Source organism: Prionailurus bengalensis, chromosome D1, assembly GCF_016509475.1.
Source record: "Prionailurus bengalensis isolate Pbe53 chromosome D1, Fcat_Pben_1.1_paternal_pri, whole genome shotgun sequence".
Taxonomy (NCBI): Eukaryota; Metazoa; Chordata; class Mammalia; order Carnivora; family Felidae; genus Prionailurus; species Prionailurus bengalensis.
The window spans coordinates 18,215,087-18,233,712 of NC_057346.1; the positions used below are offsets into that span (position 1 = coordinate 18,215,087).

General features: G+C 49.5%; 1 protein-coding gene across 2 annotated transcripts in view; it reads left to right on the top strand.

Annotated features, from left to right (window-relative positions):
• Positions 1–18,626, top strand: part of GRIK4 (glutamate ionotropic receptor kainate type subunit 4) — a 431,580-nt gene that overhangs the window by 324,611 nt on the left and 88,343 nt on the right. For both annotated transcript variants that reach the window (XM_043579641.1, XM_043579642.1), the window contains exon 11: positions 444–548. In XM_043579641.1, coding sequence (XP_043435576.1) covers positions 444–548 — 105 coding nt within the window. The remainder of the gene's footprint in view (positions 1–443; positions 549–18,626) is intronic.

The window sequence follows — 18,626 nt, forward strand, 5'->3', positions numbered from 1 at the left end:
AGAAGACCTCTCCCGGCAGAGAAGCCTGGTGCACCGTAGCTTGCGTTTTGCGTTGAGAGTCAGGTCTCCCTGACTTCTTGCAGGCCTGAAGGTGGGTGTCCTCCAAAGAGGACAGATCCTACTAGCAGCCAACAGCCTGGAGGAGGGACACGGGAGGATCTGAGTTCAGGCTCCCGTCTCGGCATTGTGTTGGTTTATATGGCAGCTGCGAGGTCCCTGGGTGTGGGGCGTCTTTCTCCTCCTCCAGCCCCAACCATGTCTGAATTGGTTCCAGAGACATCGCATTTGTAGTCACCAGCTCCTGTGGCTGAGAGACAGGCGGGAGAATGGACCTTGATGGCCTCGTTTCTCTTGGGCATCCTGAACAGCACACGGGTGGAATGCTTGGAGCCAAGTGGCACACGGGGCCTGTTTGGTGCTGTAACTCACTCTCTCTTGGACAGGTAGAATTGGAAGGTCTCACCGGCCACATCGAATTCAACAGCAAAGGCCAGAGGTCCAACTATGCCTTGAAAATCTTACAGTTCACCAGGAATGGTTTTCGGCAGGTAAGTCTTGGTCTGCCGCCACGGTGGCACATCTTTCCTCGTTGTTCCTTTCCGTGTCCCCAGCCTTCCCATTTCTCCCCTGTCATCAGGATGGCCCCTGCTCTCCCTTGTCCCCAGGAGCTACAGGCCGCATCCTTGGCACAGATGCTGGCATGCACAGGCCTCCCCGCTTCCCGCCACCGCGTCTGCTGGCGTGAGTCAGGGACTGCTGTTCTAGCAGAATAGCTAGAGGGAGCAGTCAGTCATGCTCTGTAGGGGACGGCGGGTGGGGGGGGGGGGGGCGGTGAGAGGGAATCACATAAGGAAGGAATTCCCAGGCCTCGCCCGCTATTTTGGGTTCCTCTACTCCCTGAATTTCGCCCTAACCCTGAAGTAGTGTCAGGCTCCAGAGCTTGCGGGGAAGGAACCGACTGGATCCCTTCAGCATCGGAGTGGATGGCCGGTCCTCTTTCCGCCAGCTCTTTCCTGACTGACCCACGCCCGGCTGATGCTGGTCACAGCCCTCCTCTCCCATCTGCTACCTGTCTTCTCCCGTCTGCCCAGGACGTGTCCGGCCTCCGAGGCCCCTTCCAGCTCCCCACTCCTTTCCGCATTCTCTTCCATCGACTCGTTCTCCCTTTCTCCCGTCCTCTCGCACCAGAGGAAACAGGGATTCTGACAGCCATTCCAGGCGCCTCTGAAGGTCTCCCAGCCTCTCCATCGCCCGGATAATCAACCCTCTATTCTTAGGCTAGCCCTTCTCCAACCTTAGAAAAGCCAGAGAAATAGGAAATGATGCACTGATTAGAGCAGGAAGCAGACGTACTGGAGAACATCCGGCTGTCAGAGTAGCTGAATAGGGCCTCTGAAGGGTCTCACCTTTCCGGGAGATCATTAAGATTCTTCTTCCAATTCCTCCTCCTCCTCCTCCTCTCCCTCCTCCTCTCCCTCCTCCTCTTCCCTTCTTTTTCTCTTTCTCTTTCGCTGCTTCTCCTCCATCGTCACCGTCATCACATAGCAGCTTTCATTTCTTAAGTTCTTGCCACAGGCCATACACCATGCTAGGTGTGCCATAGGTATTTTCTCATTTAACCTTACAAACTAAGTACTTTCAGTTTCTTTGTATTTGTATTTGTATTTGTATTCTGTCACCTGCGCATAGAGACGATCTTATTTCTTCCTCTCCAATCTGGATGCCATGCATTCCCTTTTCTTGCCTTATTCAGTGGCTAGAACTTCAACGTTAATACTGTTAAGTTGTTTCCGACCTTAGGGGGAATGCATTCAGCCTTTCACCACGAAACTTAAAAACACGCTGCTAGTTGTAGGTGATTTGTAGATGTTCTTTATCAAGTTGGGGGTGTTCCCTTTCCTAACTTCTCGAGAATTTTTACCATGAATGGGTGCTGAATTTTGTCAAGTGCTTTGTCTGGTCAACAGATATAATCATATTTTTTTCTTCTTTAGCTGGATCATATGGTGGATTATATTAATTGATTTTCAAATGTTTAACCAACCTCACACACCTGGCATAAATCCCACTTGGACATAGTGTATAATTTTTAGACATTGCTGGATTTGGTTTGCTAATATTTTGTTGAGGATTTAGCATCTAACTTCTGAGTGATACTGGCCTGCCGTGAGCATAGGGGGTTTTTTGCTTTGTTTTTACCCGCTTTGTGTGGTGTAGGTAACAGGGTAATACTGGCTTCACAAAATGAAGAGGGAAGTTTTCCTTTCTCTTCTGTTTTCTGGAAAAAGTTGTATATAAATGCTGTTAATTCTTGTCTAAATGTCTGGTAAAAGACTCCAGGGAAGCCATCTGGGCCTGGGGATTTCTTTTTCGGGGACTCGTAAATTACAAATTCAATTTCTTTAATGGTTATAGGACTATTCAGGTTATTTGTCTCATCCTCATTAGGGTTTGTTCGTCTTAGCTGGTAGTTTGTGATAGGTTCTTTTATTAATCCCCATTTTATAAGTGAAGAAACCCAGGCTCAAGGAGATGGACTGACCTGGTCTTGAATGGTTGGTAATGGCAGTTGGTTTGGAACCCAGAGATCTCTGACTCTGATGCTGAAGTTCTTAGCCACTATGACAGACAAATCATGCATCAAAATCACCTGGGTAATTTGTTACAAATACAGATTTTTAGACTCCACCCTATAAAGGTCTGATTGGGTAAGCCTTGATTAGGACCCAGGAACTGATATGGTCATTGAGCACCCAAGGTGGTCCCAATGAAACCCTAGGCTACGCTGTGGAGTCCCTGCCACATCTCTGTCCCACCATTCTGTCCCCATGTCTGAGAGGCTGCAGTTCAGCCCTTCTCATGACATTGAATGCAGTGCCTTCCAGAAGGACAGCGATTATGCTAGGCCACAAGGCAAGGTCACCCTTCTTGGAAAACAAGATAAAAGAGTCCAGGTTTAGGTAGATAGCCAGAAACTCTGGGATAGAATATTACCAAATGGTCATCGCATTTGGCTAACCAATAAATGAGGATGTGCTATGTGTCAGGCACTGTGCTGGGCACAGAGGGAACCAGGCTGCAGAAGGCACAGTCCCTGAACTGAGAAAGAGCTCACAGTCTGGTGACACGGGGCCAAAATAAGTGCAATTTGGGGTTATTAAGCTCAGATCTTGCCCTCAAGTTCATAATTCCCTGAACAAATGAAGCCTCCAGCCTGGAGGGAAATTGCCAGGTCGACTCTTCCGTGAGCCCCCACTGTGCTCAGGGATGTGAAGTGAAGAACGCTCATTCATTTTTTCAATAAATACCTGTTGAGTGCCTACGACGTTCCAGACTTTTTTCTAAGCACAGGTTTTAAAAAATGGGCAAAGTGTCTGCTTCTGTGGGGCCTATACCGTAGTATGGGACAAACACTAGGCAAGCAAATACATGTATAATATAGCGTCAGTAGTGATAAGTGCTGTAGAAAGAAAAATTAAATAGCGTAAGGAAATGGAGTGCGTGGAGATAATCATGGTGGGGAAGCAGTAGTTAGAAGAACATAACGTTCATGCCAATCCCCAGACTGACTCCATAGAAAGCCCAATTCTAGGCTCTGAAAAACTCCCCGTTAGACCTCAGGCCTGCTTTCTGCCCCCCGGAAAGAGCCCCCTTCCATCACCCAAGCAACACCTGCGGTGGCAGTTGGCCCGTGACCCTGATCCCACCCTCTGCTTGAATGACAGCTGATTAGGCTCAAAGGACCTCTTCTTAACTCTGCTTCTCTAGCAGCTGCCACTCAGCCTGGCTTTTCCCAGCTGCCAGGCTGCAGGACTGCCTGGGTCATTAAGAAACAGCGTCACCAGCCCCCGGCCCCAAGGTCCTAGCCCAGCCCAGCCCACCAAAGGGGTCTGCTCTGGGACATCCCAACCAGCAGCTACTGGCCCTTCTTTGGTGGCACATGCTGTCGGTGTAGATAGGGCATCTCCAACCGAGATGTGCACAGGAGTGACCAATGGTGCTTGCTATAATTGTGCATTCCCAAGCCCCACAGCTATAAATTCTGAGTCGGCAAAACTGAGTGCCCTTCAGGAATCTGCATATTCTTGATAGCGCCCAGATAGATGATTACAGTGCAGGTGGGCCACAGGCTGTGTTTTGACAAATAGTGTTCTCTGTGCATAGAATTTCCTCTCGACCTCCCCACGTCCCATCCCCATCTTTCTGAGCCAGTGTGACCATCAAAGAAGATGGTATTTTTGACCTTCGGCTCCGCTAAGTTTTTAAGTTTTTGTATTCCAGTTGTTTAACATAAAGTGTTACATTCGTTTCAGGGGTACAATATCGTGACTCAACCCTTCCATACATCCCCCGGTGCTCATCACAAGTGCCCTCCTTAATCCCCATCACCTATTTAACCCTCTTCCTCTGGTAACCATCAGTTTGCTTTCTGTAGTTGAGTGTCTGTTTCTTGATTTGTCTTTCTCTCTCTTTTTCCCTTTGCTCCCATTTATTTTGTTTCTTAAATTCCACATCATATGTGAAATCATTTGGTATTTGTCTTTCTCTGACTGACTTATTTCACTTGGTATTATACTCTCTAGATCCATCCTGTTATTGCAAATGACAAGATTTCATTCTTTTTTTTTTAAGATTTATTTTATTTTTAGAGAGAGAGAGTGTAAGCAGGGGAAGAGGGAGAGAGAGAGAGAGAGAGAGAGAGAGAGAGAGAGAGAGAAACTTAAGCAGGTTCCATGCTCAGCACAGAGCCCAACACAGGGCTCGATCCCACGCCCCTGGGATCATGACCTGAGCCGAAATCAAGAGTTGAATGTTCAACCGACTAAGTCACCCAGGCGGCCCAATTTCATTCTTTTTTATGGCTGAGTAGTATTCCATTATATATGTATATATCTTACACCTTTATCCATTCATCAGTCGACGGACACTTGGGCTGCTTCCATGTCTTGCCTATTGTAAATGATGCTGCAATAAACATTGGGGTGCATGTATCCCTTTGAATTCGTGTTTTTGTATTCTTTGGGTGAATACCCAGTAGTACGATTGTTGGAGCACAGGGTAATTCTCTTTTTAACTTTTTTGAGGAACCTCCACACTGTCTTCCCGAGTGGCTGCACCAGTTTGCGTTCCCACCAGCAGTGCAACAGGGTTCCTTTTTCTCCAGGGACACAACTCTTGACTGGATTTATTAAGCGGATTGTGATAATCCTCCTTTATTACCCATTTTTCTTCAACAGATCTAGTGACTGTCCTGCTGCTTTCCTGTCTAGCTCAGGTTCTGTGAGTATCAGTGAATACTGTATCATGGGCATGGAGGCAGCTTTGCAGTTCTGGTCCCCAGGTCCCATCTCAATCACCAGCTGAATCTTTGCCTCTTGATAGGTGTCCTTCCCCTGATTATTACAGGATGAAGAAGTGGTTTGGGGAGTGATGATTAATTGGGTTTCTTTTCCAGGGTGGGAGGAATGTCAGTATCTCTGCTCTAATATTCTTCCAATGCCATCCAAGGTGGTGCTGGCAGGCGAAGGGAGAGTGACCACGAACAAGGGAATTATCATCTCTTGAGGACCTGTCGTGTACCAGACATCACGCAGACACTTTGCACAGATCACTTCTGACCTGGCGGACAGCCGTTGAAGGCAGATAAACTCCCACTTCACAATTGAGGAAACTGAGGCTCAGGAAAGACCAGGAACTTGACCAAAGCCCACTATTAGCAAGCGTTTCGGGCAGAGCTGAAATTCACGCTCAGGCCTGTCCAGCTCCAAAGCCCATGTTCCTGGCTTTCCCTCACTTCCCTGGAATCAATCCCTAAGCCCCCAAATCAAAACACTGTACCCAGGCCTGTGGCTTGTCTGCCACCTGCTCCCAGTGACCTGCTGGGCTGGGCTTTCTTCAGTAATGGTGTCTTCTCATCGGGCTTTGGTTTCGTTCTTTCTCTTCCTGTCTGGGCGAGTGACTATTAAGAGCTGGTTTTGATTATTTAGAAAGCACCACACGGGGACCCAGTGGGTTGTAATTGGTAAAATGTCTGAACCAAATGCCATATTCCCTGCTGGTGGCTGATTAAGGGATTATTACCATTTTAAAAATAGTCTTTCAGAATCCAGGGTTATTTTTCTTACCATTTAAAAAAAATTACTATTTTGATTCTGTTTAGAGAGTGTTTTCCATCTTGGAATTCTGTTGGGGGGGGGGGAAATGTTCCCCAGAGTATCCTATAAGTGACATTTCTGAACCTGGACCAGCTCCATATCGCTTATTTATGGCCATAGAGGTCAAGGCAATTGCTTCTAGGTTCCCTAAGCCCATCCTCCAGTTCTGCCGACGTGAGATCTCCCTTCTCCATCCCATAGTCTCCCTTCTCATTTCCCAGAAGATGCCCTGGATGGCATTGGAATAGTATAATCTCCCTACTTCATTCGGGATAAATCAGATTTGAAAGAGACAAGGGGAAAATAGAAGTACAGCATTAGCGGGCCCTTGATTTCCTTCATTTAACTTAGTCTAACGATCAGAGATTCTGAGCAGCCCCCAAGTGACTTTGGGAGGGCTGTAATAAGATGAGCACACCTTTCATCTAAGGATCGGAAGTGACTTAACAGGCTCTAATTAAGCCTTTGGGAGAGGGAGGGCTAAGACATGGGGGCCGGACCTCCCTAGCCAAAGATGCAGATCTCACTTTTCCTGGTAGACTGTATTATCACCAGAGGAGTACCTCCATTTTCTTCCTCTGTGGGATGTGGATGATTTGGCCCCTCGACGCTTGTCCTCGTTAAACCCAAGGATGATTGACACTAGATTTGCTTGGCACTGTCTTCTGCTTGCCTACAGTTGGGTAGAAAGCTGGCCCTACTGACGTATGACAGTATTAGCTCACGGTATTGTTGGGTGTCTCCTTCATGGCACCCCATACTGGGTGGTGTACAGAGATGTTTAAGATTTCTCATCTTGTATCAGCCGTACCTGAAGGCTGATCTCTGTCTTGCAGGTGAAGAAACTGAGACAGAGAGAGATAAAGTAATGTGTCCACATCCGCACAGCTAGTACGTTCCAGGCTTAACTGAGTCCAGGTCTAGCTATCTTCAACGTCCACATCTTTCTACTTTGCAACTTGGCCCCAGAATGTGTTGGGGGAGACCTCCAAGGCTTCTAGTCTAATGTCCCATCCCAATGCAAGAATGTTTTCCGTGGAGACCCCGAGAGAAGCAGCCACCTAGCTTCTCCTTGAGTCTGTCCTGGGCTGGGGGACTCACTACCTCCCCAAAGACACATTCCCAAGTCTTCCAGGTACTAGATGAAAGTCTGCCTCTTCATTCTGCCCTCAGAAGCAGCTGGAATGCTCGCTTTCTCTTTCTCCCTCTCTTTCTTTCTTTCTTTCTTTCTTTCTTTTGTTCTTTTTACCAACTCTTCATATATTTGAAGATAGTTCAATTTCTCTTCATTCATTCTCTTCTTCCTAAAATTTAGCATTAACACTGTTTGAGCACCTACTCTGTGTCAAGGGCTGGGAATGCAAGATAGAGGAGTCATGGTTTCTTCAAGGGCTCATGGTCTTTGGGGAAAGGCAGAAATTGTGGTCAACAATTACTGTAGAGGCCTCTCTGATTTCTTTCCTTTGGCAAGCAGTGGCCCGTAACCGTTCCCAATGCTACGTGGCCTCCAAATCTGGTGCCACTGACGCTTCTGGGTTTGTTTGGGTCTCTCTTAAAACACGAGGCCCCAGTTGAGGACCACACTCCAGATGGGGCCAAATGGCACAGAGCTGAGAGCACCACCCTCACAAACACTAACTTCCCATTTTCTGCATTAGCTTCCTTCCCGGAATTAGCCTTGGAATTTTTGATTCACTTAGAAATCGGGACCTTGGGGTCAATTCATTGTTCCACGTGCCCCCCCTTCCCCCAAAATACCCGGGGTTATTTTCACATGAACTTTTCATAGAAACCATCCCTGAGCCACCCTTTCCTTGGACCACTTATCTACTTAAGTCTGTTCCTATGGAGATGGAGAGATTTGCAGATCTGGCCAAGAGTGGGCGAGTAAAAAGCCTTGGGAACTGATGGCCATGTTTCGTTTTCCAAAGCTGATATAAACTCAGCTTTTTGAGGGGCTGGTTCTCTGGAATGACTTGCGTGTAGTTCCAACGAGGCAGGAGGATGGGCCAGATGGCTTTTGTGAGTCACCCTTGCAAACCAAGAACTCAGGGGTCCCGTGTCCTCCAGAAGCTTCAGGCTATCCAGCCCCAGCTTCCTGAGTCCCTACAGGTCCCACCGCTTGCTAGGAGGACAGGCCGCCTCTCTTGACTTTCCTCTCCTGCTGCCTTCCCTGCAGGCCCACACACAGGCACGCCTGCCCCTTTGGCGGGGACGTCTGGGATGGTCCAGTGTTTGTGGCTTGTTTTGTTGGCACCCCTGAGTCGTGTAAAGGCAGCCAGCCACATTTCTTATCATGGCCGGGGACGCGGGAAATATCTTCCGCTGCTTCGATGGCGGTTTTAACAGACCTGCTGGTGGCATCCCCCCCACCCCGTCCCCACCTCCAGACCCGTTCCCCACTTCAGAAGCAAACAAACCAGGAACACCAGAAACCCCTAAAAATACCATGTCAGATGAGAGCCTACGCTACCATTGTAACCCCGGGAGAAGAGTGAGGGCCGGGATGGGGGGGTGGGGGGTCTCCTGTCCATGCGGGAGGCGCTGCCCCACATCTGTGCCCTTTCCCCCGGCCCCTGCCTCACGAGCCTCGGTGACAGCCCGGGTCCCATCTGCGCTAACGAGAACAGCCATCACGGCTCAGACAGGTCGCCAGGGGGAGACGCTGCTCGGAGAGTGTCATGCCTGCTACCGTCTAATACATTTTCAGTCTGGGGAAGGAGTTTACCATAAATATGCAGATCCTTTGAAGCTGCCTGTGCGGAACCTGGCTCAGAGCGCTGGAGCGGGGGTTTGATTGCTGGAAATCAGCGGCCTCGTGTGCCAGCTCCCCGGCTGGGGGACAGACCTGAAAAGAGTGGGCCGGCTGGGGAGGCCACTCGGCGGGCCGTTCCCCGCGAGCCAGCGACGTTGCCTTTGATGAGGAAATTCTGAGGCGGCCTGTCTCGGGGAGAGAGGGGGGCCTGCTTTGAAGGTTACTCAGAAGTCACTTACGGCTTCCTTTTAGTTAAGGAGTCAGGAGAAGGGAATTGGCGTGAGGTTTGAAATAGCCGACGTCTCCTAGAACATCATAAATTCTTAGAGCTGGCGGAGACCCGAAAGGCCATCTGGTCCAACTTTCCCGCCGGACAATGTGGATGGGTCTGTGTGTCGCCCGGGGCTTCAGACCCCTCAGTGGCCCCGTTGGCTCTCAGGGCGAAATGGCCGCTCCCCAGCGAGGCGGTCACACCCTGGGCCCGGCTCACCTTGAGCCCCCGCTGGTGCCACGCCACCCAGACGCTCTGCCTCTCCTGTGGTGTTCTCGGTCACCCACCAGGGCTGGGCACCCCTTCAGGGCAGACCCGGCCCTCCCCTGCCGAGAGTGGGGCTCAGCACAGGCCTGGAGAAAGGGATGAGCCAGCGACCGGGGGTCTGGTGTGTGCCAGGGTCCGGGGACTGTGTGGGGAACATTCGGGATGTGCCGTTCGGCTCTGAAGAGCCCTCCCATCCCGTAGGGACGCCAGAGCCCTGGGGACCTAGGATGCTGTCACGAGAGCTCTCTAAAGCTACTGTTCCCCAGTCTGTTCAGAGTTCATATGACAAGCCTCCCCGCTGACAGCTGGAATTCGAAGCCGTGACATGAAAAGGCCTGCAAATCACCATCCATGTGTCCTTTCTCATTTCATTCGATGCCCCCAGAGCGGCACCTCTCTAGTTAATTAAAGGGCTCTTCAGTACCTCCTCCTGTGAGGGCATCTGGCTTTCCCGGCCACCCCCAGATGACAGCCAAGGGGCAGATGAGCTGGCTTTGGAAGGCCGTGACCTGAAGGGCCCTCTCTTCCCCCTGTCTCCCTGGCCCACATACATCTGGTTCTTTCTCCCAGAGCCCTGGCACTTCCTGCTTATCAGCTTTGATGGGAAATTCACTGACTGCAGAAGCTTATTCACACATCAGCCGGCAAACAAATTAGAGCTACTTAAATTTTCAAACGGGGGGCCGCGTTTGGGCAGACGAGCGGGGCTTCAAAGTGCCGCAGTTTAAATATATTTCTTGTACTGTGCCCCATCACGCGTCCCGCCTGAGCCCAGCCTGGGGAAGTTTGCCAGTACAGAGTGACTCTTTTCTGCGCCTCTTCAGCCAGCTCATGCCTGGGAGAGCTGGAAGAGGCTGACTGCTAATTTGGTCTCATGAAGCAGCCCGCGTCATCCGCTCTGATGCGAGATGGGCACGCCACAGACCAGAGGTGTGGGGAGTGAAGGCAGGGGGTGGGGAAGGAAAGCCCAGGGAGGTGAGGGGGAGCCGGGTGCAGGGGCCCTGGCTCTCACGGTCCCCAGAGTTCTGTTCCTCAGCGGCTCCCCCGGTAAAATAGGCTTGATGGTCGTAATAATATCTGCTTGGCGGGCTTTATAGAATTACTGTGAGAACAAAATGAGATGCTGTTTATAGATGTGTTTGGGGGATTCTCCTTTACGGTGCAAAATTGAGTCCTGTCATCTCTCATGAAGATGTCTGTGTAGATAGTTCTCTGGATCTTGGAACGCGGCATTGCCGGACCCTTGCGTCGGCTGGTTCATGGCAGAGAGAAGAGCAAAGCAGGGCTGAGCCATGTGCCCTCATCACTCCCGCTGCAAGTGCAGAGCTTGCAAGCATGTGCTGGAGGGAAATAAGCTCTGCCGTCCAGCCCTCCCTCCCTCCCTCCTTCAGGGTAGGCTCCTCACTGCCTTCCTCTCCCCTTCTCTTCTTCTCCATCCCTGACCTCTGTCCTTCCTCTGCTCCTTAATGTGACAGCGTCCCATGTACCACCACTTTGCAGTGGCTCTGGGAGGGGCGAAGACAAGAGCCAGAAGTCAAGGCTCCATTCCCTGGGGGAAATCTGGACCGTCTAGGGCCTCTCTAACACCACACTGCTTAGGTAAGAGCCCACGCTAGAAACTCCCCATCTGCCCGGAGTACAGTGAGGCCCAGCCACCGCCCTGTGGGCCCACATCCCTCCCGGGGCAGCGAGGGGCCATTCTCAGCCCTTCCCTGAGAGCTGAGCATTTTACCAGGTCTTGAAGGACAGGGAACAACCAGCCTCCTTCAAGCGCAGACACTTCATTAGAACCATTAGCTCAATTGGCATCTGCCGCTCAGAGCCCAGAGTTGTGTGTTATTAGTACAACTGCTTTCCCAAGACACTTCTCCACCTGGTGAGTTTAACAAATGAAGCCAGGCTCTCTCCTTGCCCTGACTGTGGCATGTTCATTGGCAGTAATTTCCTTGGAAGATGAAAAATCTCAAGCATTCCTGAGCTCCCTGATAAATTCTCTCCTTGGCAGCTAATTTGCAATACCTTCCACCTTCTGGGAGGTGAGAGAGAGATGTGCAGCTGGGCCTTCATATTTACAGGCTCTGCCATGCACCCACCCCGTGCCAGTCTGAGCCAGACCAGTTTGGTCATCCCCCCCAGACGTTTGGAAGAGAGTCTGTGAGATGTTTGGCCACACAAGGGAAAAGGAGGGCCCGATAAAGAAAATTATTCAACTCCCAAAGCGCTTCTGTCCAACAAAGAGAAACAAAACCACAAAAATGAAAGGCAGTCTGGGCACTGTCACTGCCCTGAGTAGGGAAATTTAACTTCTGAAGTCCTGAGCTGGTCAGAGAGCCTAGTAAGTCCCCGAGCACATCTTTGGAGGGTGGCGTTTTTTAGTCCGAGCTGCTGTGCACCGAGCTCCGCTTCTGTCCTGGATGGTATTTATCTGTCGCTAGAGTCCCTGAAAATGGCCGCCGTGGGTCTGTTCTGTTGGGCGGAAGTGGTGAGGGCCGGGGCAAACGCCACTTCGCATCCCAAAGGTTCGGGATTCGGGATGGAGGTCTGGGCACATCTTGGCAAAAGCCCAACGTTTGAGCACACCCAGAGTGCATCCGATCCTCATTATTGGTGGATTCCATTTCTGCAAACCTGTCCACTCCCTAAAATTTACCTTATCCCAGAGTCTGGGCTCATGGTGCTTCCTCAGACGGGCAAAGAACAGTGAGGGGGCGCCTGGGTGGCTCAGTCGGTCAAGGTCATGATCTTGTGGTCCGTGAGTTCGAGCCCTGCATCGGGCTCCGTGCTGACAGCTCAGAGCCTGGAGCCTGCTTCCGATTCTGTGACTCCCTCTCCCTGCCCCTCCCCTGCTCACTCTGTCTCTCAAAAATAAACAAACATTTAAAAAAAAAAAAAAACGTGCAAAGTACAGTGAAAAATGTGAGTCAGCCGACAGGCACGTTCCCAGCTGAGGTCGAACAGGCAGTGTCTGCCTTCTTGTTTCATCCCTGGTATGGTAAACACGTGGCCTTTCTTGTGGCCTACTTAGTGTCATGTCTCTCACACCAGTGTGTTTTTTCCTGGTCACTTTGCTGTTGCAAATGACCCCCCAGCTTAGTGCAGACATGCTGTCTAGTGGAGCTAAGCTCAAGAAAGATGTGATGTGCCTTACAGACAAAATACAGGTTTCTAGAAAGCATCATTCAGGCGTGAGTTATAGTCTGTTGTTTAATATTAATGAACTGACAATATGTATTCAATAAGGTGGTGGTAAGCAGAAACACGCATGAAGCGAGGTTATGTGTGGTCTGGTTGATGAAAATGTTGTAAACAGAGGCTCCTAGGAACCTAATCCCCCATCTCCCTAGGAGCAGTGAATCCGTATTCCCTAGTTCAGCGTTTGTGGCAACTTAAGTGAATGTCATTCAGTGCAAATGATGAGAATCGACTGTGATCAGATACAGCCAGGAGAGAAGACCAGGGATGTGTGAACTTGTCCTACGGGTGGCCTTTTCTCTCTGTATTCACCACCCCAGACCCCTCCTCTCTTGTTATCTTATCATGCCAGAGGGCCTCATCTGCTCCTTGATGCCCTGGCCTTTCTTCTGGTTCCCTTGATATAGGAAGTAGAATCTAGATCTTACAATCCTGGGGCCAAAAAGGAATCATAAAGGTCCTCTAGACCAATACTCTCATCAGATGTTGGGATTCTTGCAAATGCGTTTTCCTGAAATAGAGTGTGTGCTTGAATGCCCCCAGTGTCGCGGAACTCACTGCCTATAGAAAGTAGAAAGCTCTTGCTAGAAAGATTTTCTATCTATGGGGCAGAATGACTTCTTTCTGCAGCCTCTTCCTTTTGTCCATATTTCTGTTTCCTGGGTCCACACATGTATCCTTTCCATGTGTGCCTTTCCTTTTTCCTTATATAATATGATTTTAATATCTTTACCTGCCTGCTCAGTTTCCTTGGGAAACACTCACTAGTGTGTTCCACTTAAAGAAGATGCTCCACTTAAGCTCCACTTAAAGAGGGTGCCTGGAACAACAGTATGCAGTTTTTCAGGTGTGGTCTGAGTTGAAGACTACTTTCTTCCCTCGCATCAAACCAGCCATCCCTTCGTAAATGGTATCCACAAGGGAGAAATGCTAACGCTTCCAATTTATTTTCATGTTAACCAAACACAGGGTCTTAGCCCCAAGACCAAGCTCTAATGGAGAAATGCCAGGCATCCGCCACGGGGCTCAGAGAGAGCTACTTCATGGCAGGAGGGAAAGGGCCCTTCCTCACACCCTTTTCTTGATGGACACCTTCATGGTGCTTCTTCTATGTGCCTGGGTAGCCGAGCTTCCAGTCACCTGCCCAAGGCCTCTGTGTTGTCCCTCTCGGGGCTCTCTCTCCCTGGCTTTGCCCCCAAGGCACTGAGAAACACTATACCACATCATAAAATATACCCAGCATTTTTAGGAATTCAGGTTAGAGCTGGATAGGACTAGACGATATCTTTCTTTTATAGGCTAAAAAAGAAGTGACTTTCCCAAAGGAATTTCATAATGCAATTAATCAGATCTTTATTGAGCACCCGTTATACATTATGGGCCAAGCACTGTCCTGGGAGCTAGAACTACGAAGAAGAATTTATTAATGCAATCACCAACTACTTACTAAGCCCTGATTCCATGCTAGGCATTAGGGATATGATAGGGAACGAGACAGGGCCTCATCATTCATGGAGTGTATTGTCTAGTAGGGGAGATGGGCTTGAAACAGATAATACCTAAAATAATTGTGTGATTACAAGTGTGATGCATGCTGCAAAGGAGAGGTTCGGGGCACTCTGCGTGAGTCTTTATGATGGGGTCTTGACTGAGTTGGGGGTGGGGGGCATCCCCAAGTAAAGGGGAGTGTGACGAGCCCAAACAAGGGCCTCCCAGAGCGGGTAGTCTGGTGCGGGCCTCTGAGACCAGAGCCGGTTGATGGCACAGCCAGGTTGGGAGGCTGGAATTCTGAAGCTTCCATTCCTCGAGTTTTATTTAAATATCCTCTTCTAGGTTGGAATCAAAGAGAGGGAAAAGCAAAGGCTGACTTCAGGGATGCAGACTCTCAGGAACCTTACGGCAAATACCAATGGATAAAGAATAGCAATTCAGATGTCCCCTAACTGTTTAACTACACATCCACAGCCCAGGAGAATTAATATGTTGGGGACAGTGTAGTCCCGTGGACCTGCCCGGGTCTGACTCTGTCCTAACTGCGTAACTTTAGGCGAGAAACCTAATCTTCCCGAGCCTGAGCCTCAGTTTTCTAGTCTGTAAAACGGGATGATAGAAGCATCCACCCTAGTCATGTGGTGGGGAAGATTAAGTTAATGAATATAAAGCATTTAGTCCAGTATCTGGCATGCGGTAAATAAATGTTCAAAAGCAATAGCTTGTATGATTTTCCTATAGTTAGTCTTTATAAGTGACTAGGACTAGGAGTTTATTGAGGCCAAAAATGTATTTATTGAGCATCAGCTTTGTTCCAGGGACTCTGCTAGGGGCTGATGATAGTGAACAGGCAAGGTGTCCGATACTTTTTCCTACTTTCGGAGCACGAACTGCATGTAGGTTGCGATCCAAGATGCACGTTAACAGCACGGCTGCGCATAATCGAAACAAAAGCTTATGAAACAATGGTTGCCCCCGTCACGCGCGTTGTGCTCTGATATAGTCTGGATATATATTTCACTTTTAAGGTTCAGGTCTTGACCCCACCAAATTGATTTCATAGCCCACTAATGGGGGGCAGCCACAATTGAACAAAACACTGCTTTAGACAAACTGAGTCGTGGCTTCATAGAAATTACCTGTGAAATTCCTTTGATATACCACTGTCTTCCCAGTTTCCTCCGGGCTTGTTTCTGATCTCTTACCTTTGGCATTTGCCATTGTGGTCCTTTGATCCTGAATTTTCACAGCATTCTGCATGGAAACACATGTTTTGTATTGAAAGCATATTTTGGCTAAGGGAATGGCGTCTTTGGCCGACATCGGCAACACCCTTCGTTCCCCAAATCACCCCTCAGGCAATCAACTGGGTCCTTAGTTCTGACCCAGTCTCCCACCTCCCACTAAAACTAAACTTTTATGGTTAGAGATATTGGATTTAAACTCAGTAAACATTTAATTCCTTCATGCCCGGGGTGTTTACTGTAGCGGCTTACATTACAAGCCTTTTAACTGGCCTTCAATCAAACGAGGTACAGACCTCTACTGTGGAGACTCTGAATCTGTAAGCCCGTCTCAATTCATTCCTGGGGTCTCTAGCCATAGTGTCTCACACCTGACTGTCATTTTTCCAGCCTATATGTCACACAGTTCTGTGCACTCAACGAGATGCCAATATATATTATTATATGCATCCTTCCTAATGAGCATTTCGATTTTGAACCCTGAACCTGAGGTTAAAAAAAAAAAAATGAGTCCATGGTTATGGTTTATCCAATTTGGGATGGTCCCAGAGAACAAGGATCTGGAATGAAAAGAGCTTCCGTGTGGATAGGACTTTAAGCTTTGGGCACACATGTGATCGCCTCAGATCATCCCAGTAAGTAGAGAAGGGGAGGAAGGTTACCCTCATCTTATTGGTAGCAATAAGATGAAACTTGAAGTCAAATCTCCCGAGTTCTGGTCAGCTGCGTTGCCACCAGACTGTACTACCGTTATCTCACATTGATGGCCCATCAAAAGCCATCATAACACTACCTCAGTTGATTATGAACAGTCATGCTGTGCCGTATGGACAAGTGGGTTCACTTGTTTCCATTTGACGGATGAAAAAGATTTAGGGAGGTTAAGTGACTTGCCCAAGACCACACAGCTTAGGCATGACAGACTAGGATAGAAAATGTGGATCTTCTGGGACACCCCCCCCCCCCCCCCCCCCCCCCGCCGCCTGATCCCTGTATTCCCTTGTGTCAAGTCCCTAAGCAAGCACCCTGCACCTTGACCAGGATCACTTTTGTGGGGTCTGTAGCGGACCGTCTTCAGGGCTGTATTCACCAATGGACTAGTTTATAGTGATCAGAGAGGTATGTGGGAAGACCCAGGTCTTAAGGTCAAGATGGCCTACACCTGCCCCAACTTGACCAGACAGTAGAGTAGTAAATAGAACATGGGCTCAAATCCCAGTTTAACCTTCTGATAACTGGAACCCACAGCAAGTTGCCTGACGTCTCTGAGTCTCAGTTTCTTTTCTTCTTTCGCTAATTTGCTCATTCATCCAATAATAACTTGTATGAAGTGCCTGTATTAAGCATTATTATTGTCGTCTGAATTGTCTACATCTCTCAGGTGGGAAGAATAACAGGGCTGTTATGCAGAATTTGGGAAATTTATGGAAGCCAACCAGTGGCTGAGTGCCCAGCACGCAAGGGTGATCGATAAGTATTTGCAAACTCTGACTGTGGAGCAAAAGGACTCACCTGGCCTTGGAGTTATGTCAGCTTCTGTAGAAGCTGGATCCCGACAGCGCTAAGTGCAAAGAACAACCATCGAAATGTCCATCAAGTATTAAATGTTGCAGAGTGCACACGCACAGACACAAGCAGGGATGTGAGGAAATCCCTCAGGGCTTTCACAGCGAATCCCTATTTTGCCTTAGTTGGGACAGAGCAAATGGGCAAAATGATAGCCCGGAGTGATTCTAGGCGGGGGCAAAATGATAGCCCGGAGTGATTCTAGGCAGGAGGGAGAGGGCTGTGAGGGAGAGGCAGGTGTGGTTGCTGCGGGCAGGACCACCCTCCTCAGGTGACAGCAGAGGGCTCTCCCTTGATGGCGGAGCAAAAGAAGACAAGCAGTGAGCAATGGTCTCGTTGCTAAGTGCACAATTACAGCCTAGCCAAATGTTCTGAAAGGAAAGAGAATATGGTTTGGGGACAAGTTTGACTTTGGGAGAAAAAGGAAAGGCTTCCTGGGGGGTGGGGGTGGGGGGAGCGACTCTCAAACTGAGGCCTGAAGGATTAACTGTTAGGAACTAGGTCTGGGTTTGGAAAACGTCTACAAACGTCCAGATGGCAAATATTTAGACTTTGAGGGCACCTGGGTGGCTCAGTCGGCTGAGTGTCCAACTCTTGATTTCAGCCCACAGTTCAGGGGTTCAAGCCCTGTGCCAGGGCTTTGAGCTGACAGCGTGGGGCCTGCTTGGGATTCTCTCTCTCTGCCCCTTCCCCACTCACGCTGTCTCTCAAAATTAATAAATAGACATTTAAAAACCATATATTTGGACTTTGCAACTTTACCCTTGTAGTTGAAAGCAATCATGGATACTACATAAGTGAACGGGGGTAGTTAGCTGTGTTCTAATAAAACTTCACTTCCTAAAACAGGCAATGGACTGGACCTAGCCTGTGGGCTGATTTGCCAACCCCCGAAGAGCTGAGAGAAGGCTAGGGGTCAGGGGTGGTATGCAGCAAAGAAAGTTCTAGAGGGGTCTGCGTGCACACAGACCCTGGCAACAGGAGCTTGTTGCACTTGAACACGTAGGTGTGGCCGGAACACAGAGAAAGCCGGAGCGAATCGTGTGAGGTGAGCGTGGAGAGTGGGCAGAGGCCCGCTTTGCAGGGCCCGCTGGGCCGTGTGAAGGATCTCTGTCCTTAAAAAGCAAAAGGGAGACAACTGAAAGGTTTTAAGCAGGGGCGAATGCGATCATATCTGAGATTTTGTAGGGATGACCGCCCACGGCTATGTGGAGAGCAGAACAGAGGCCCAGAGTGTAACCTCGTCCAGGGGAAATTCCATGGGGACCAGGACTAGCGTGGAGGCCAGGGAAGGGGGAGAGTCCGGGAAGTTTGCCCACTTGCTCGGGGCCACCAGGCCCTGTGGTTACAGTGCTAGATGCTAATGCGGGACTCCAGACTCCACGTGACACGCTACCAGCTCTTTCGGGAAGCAGCAGGGGACCCCTGTGGTCATGGTCCTGGATAGGCATTTCCCGAGGCATATTGCTAAAGGACTGAACAGCTCGCTTACACTGCCCCAGGGTCACACACCAATTAAATGCCGGTCCCAGACACTCATTCAGTTGTACAGCCAGTGGCCTTCCCAAAGGACTGTGGGTATTCTGTATCGATGCCACGGATTCCATTCACCAGAGCCCCGGCGCCCCGGCCAGCCTTATCTGTGTTCTCCTTACCACGGTTCCTTCCAGCCTGGTCCCTTGGTT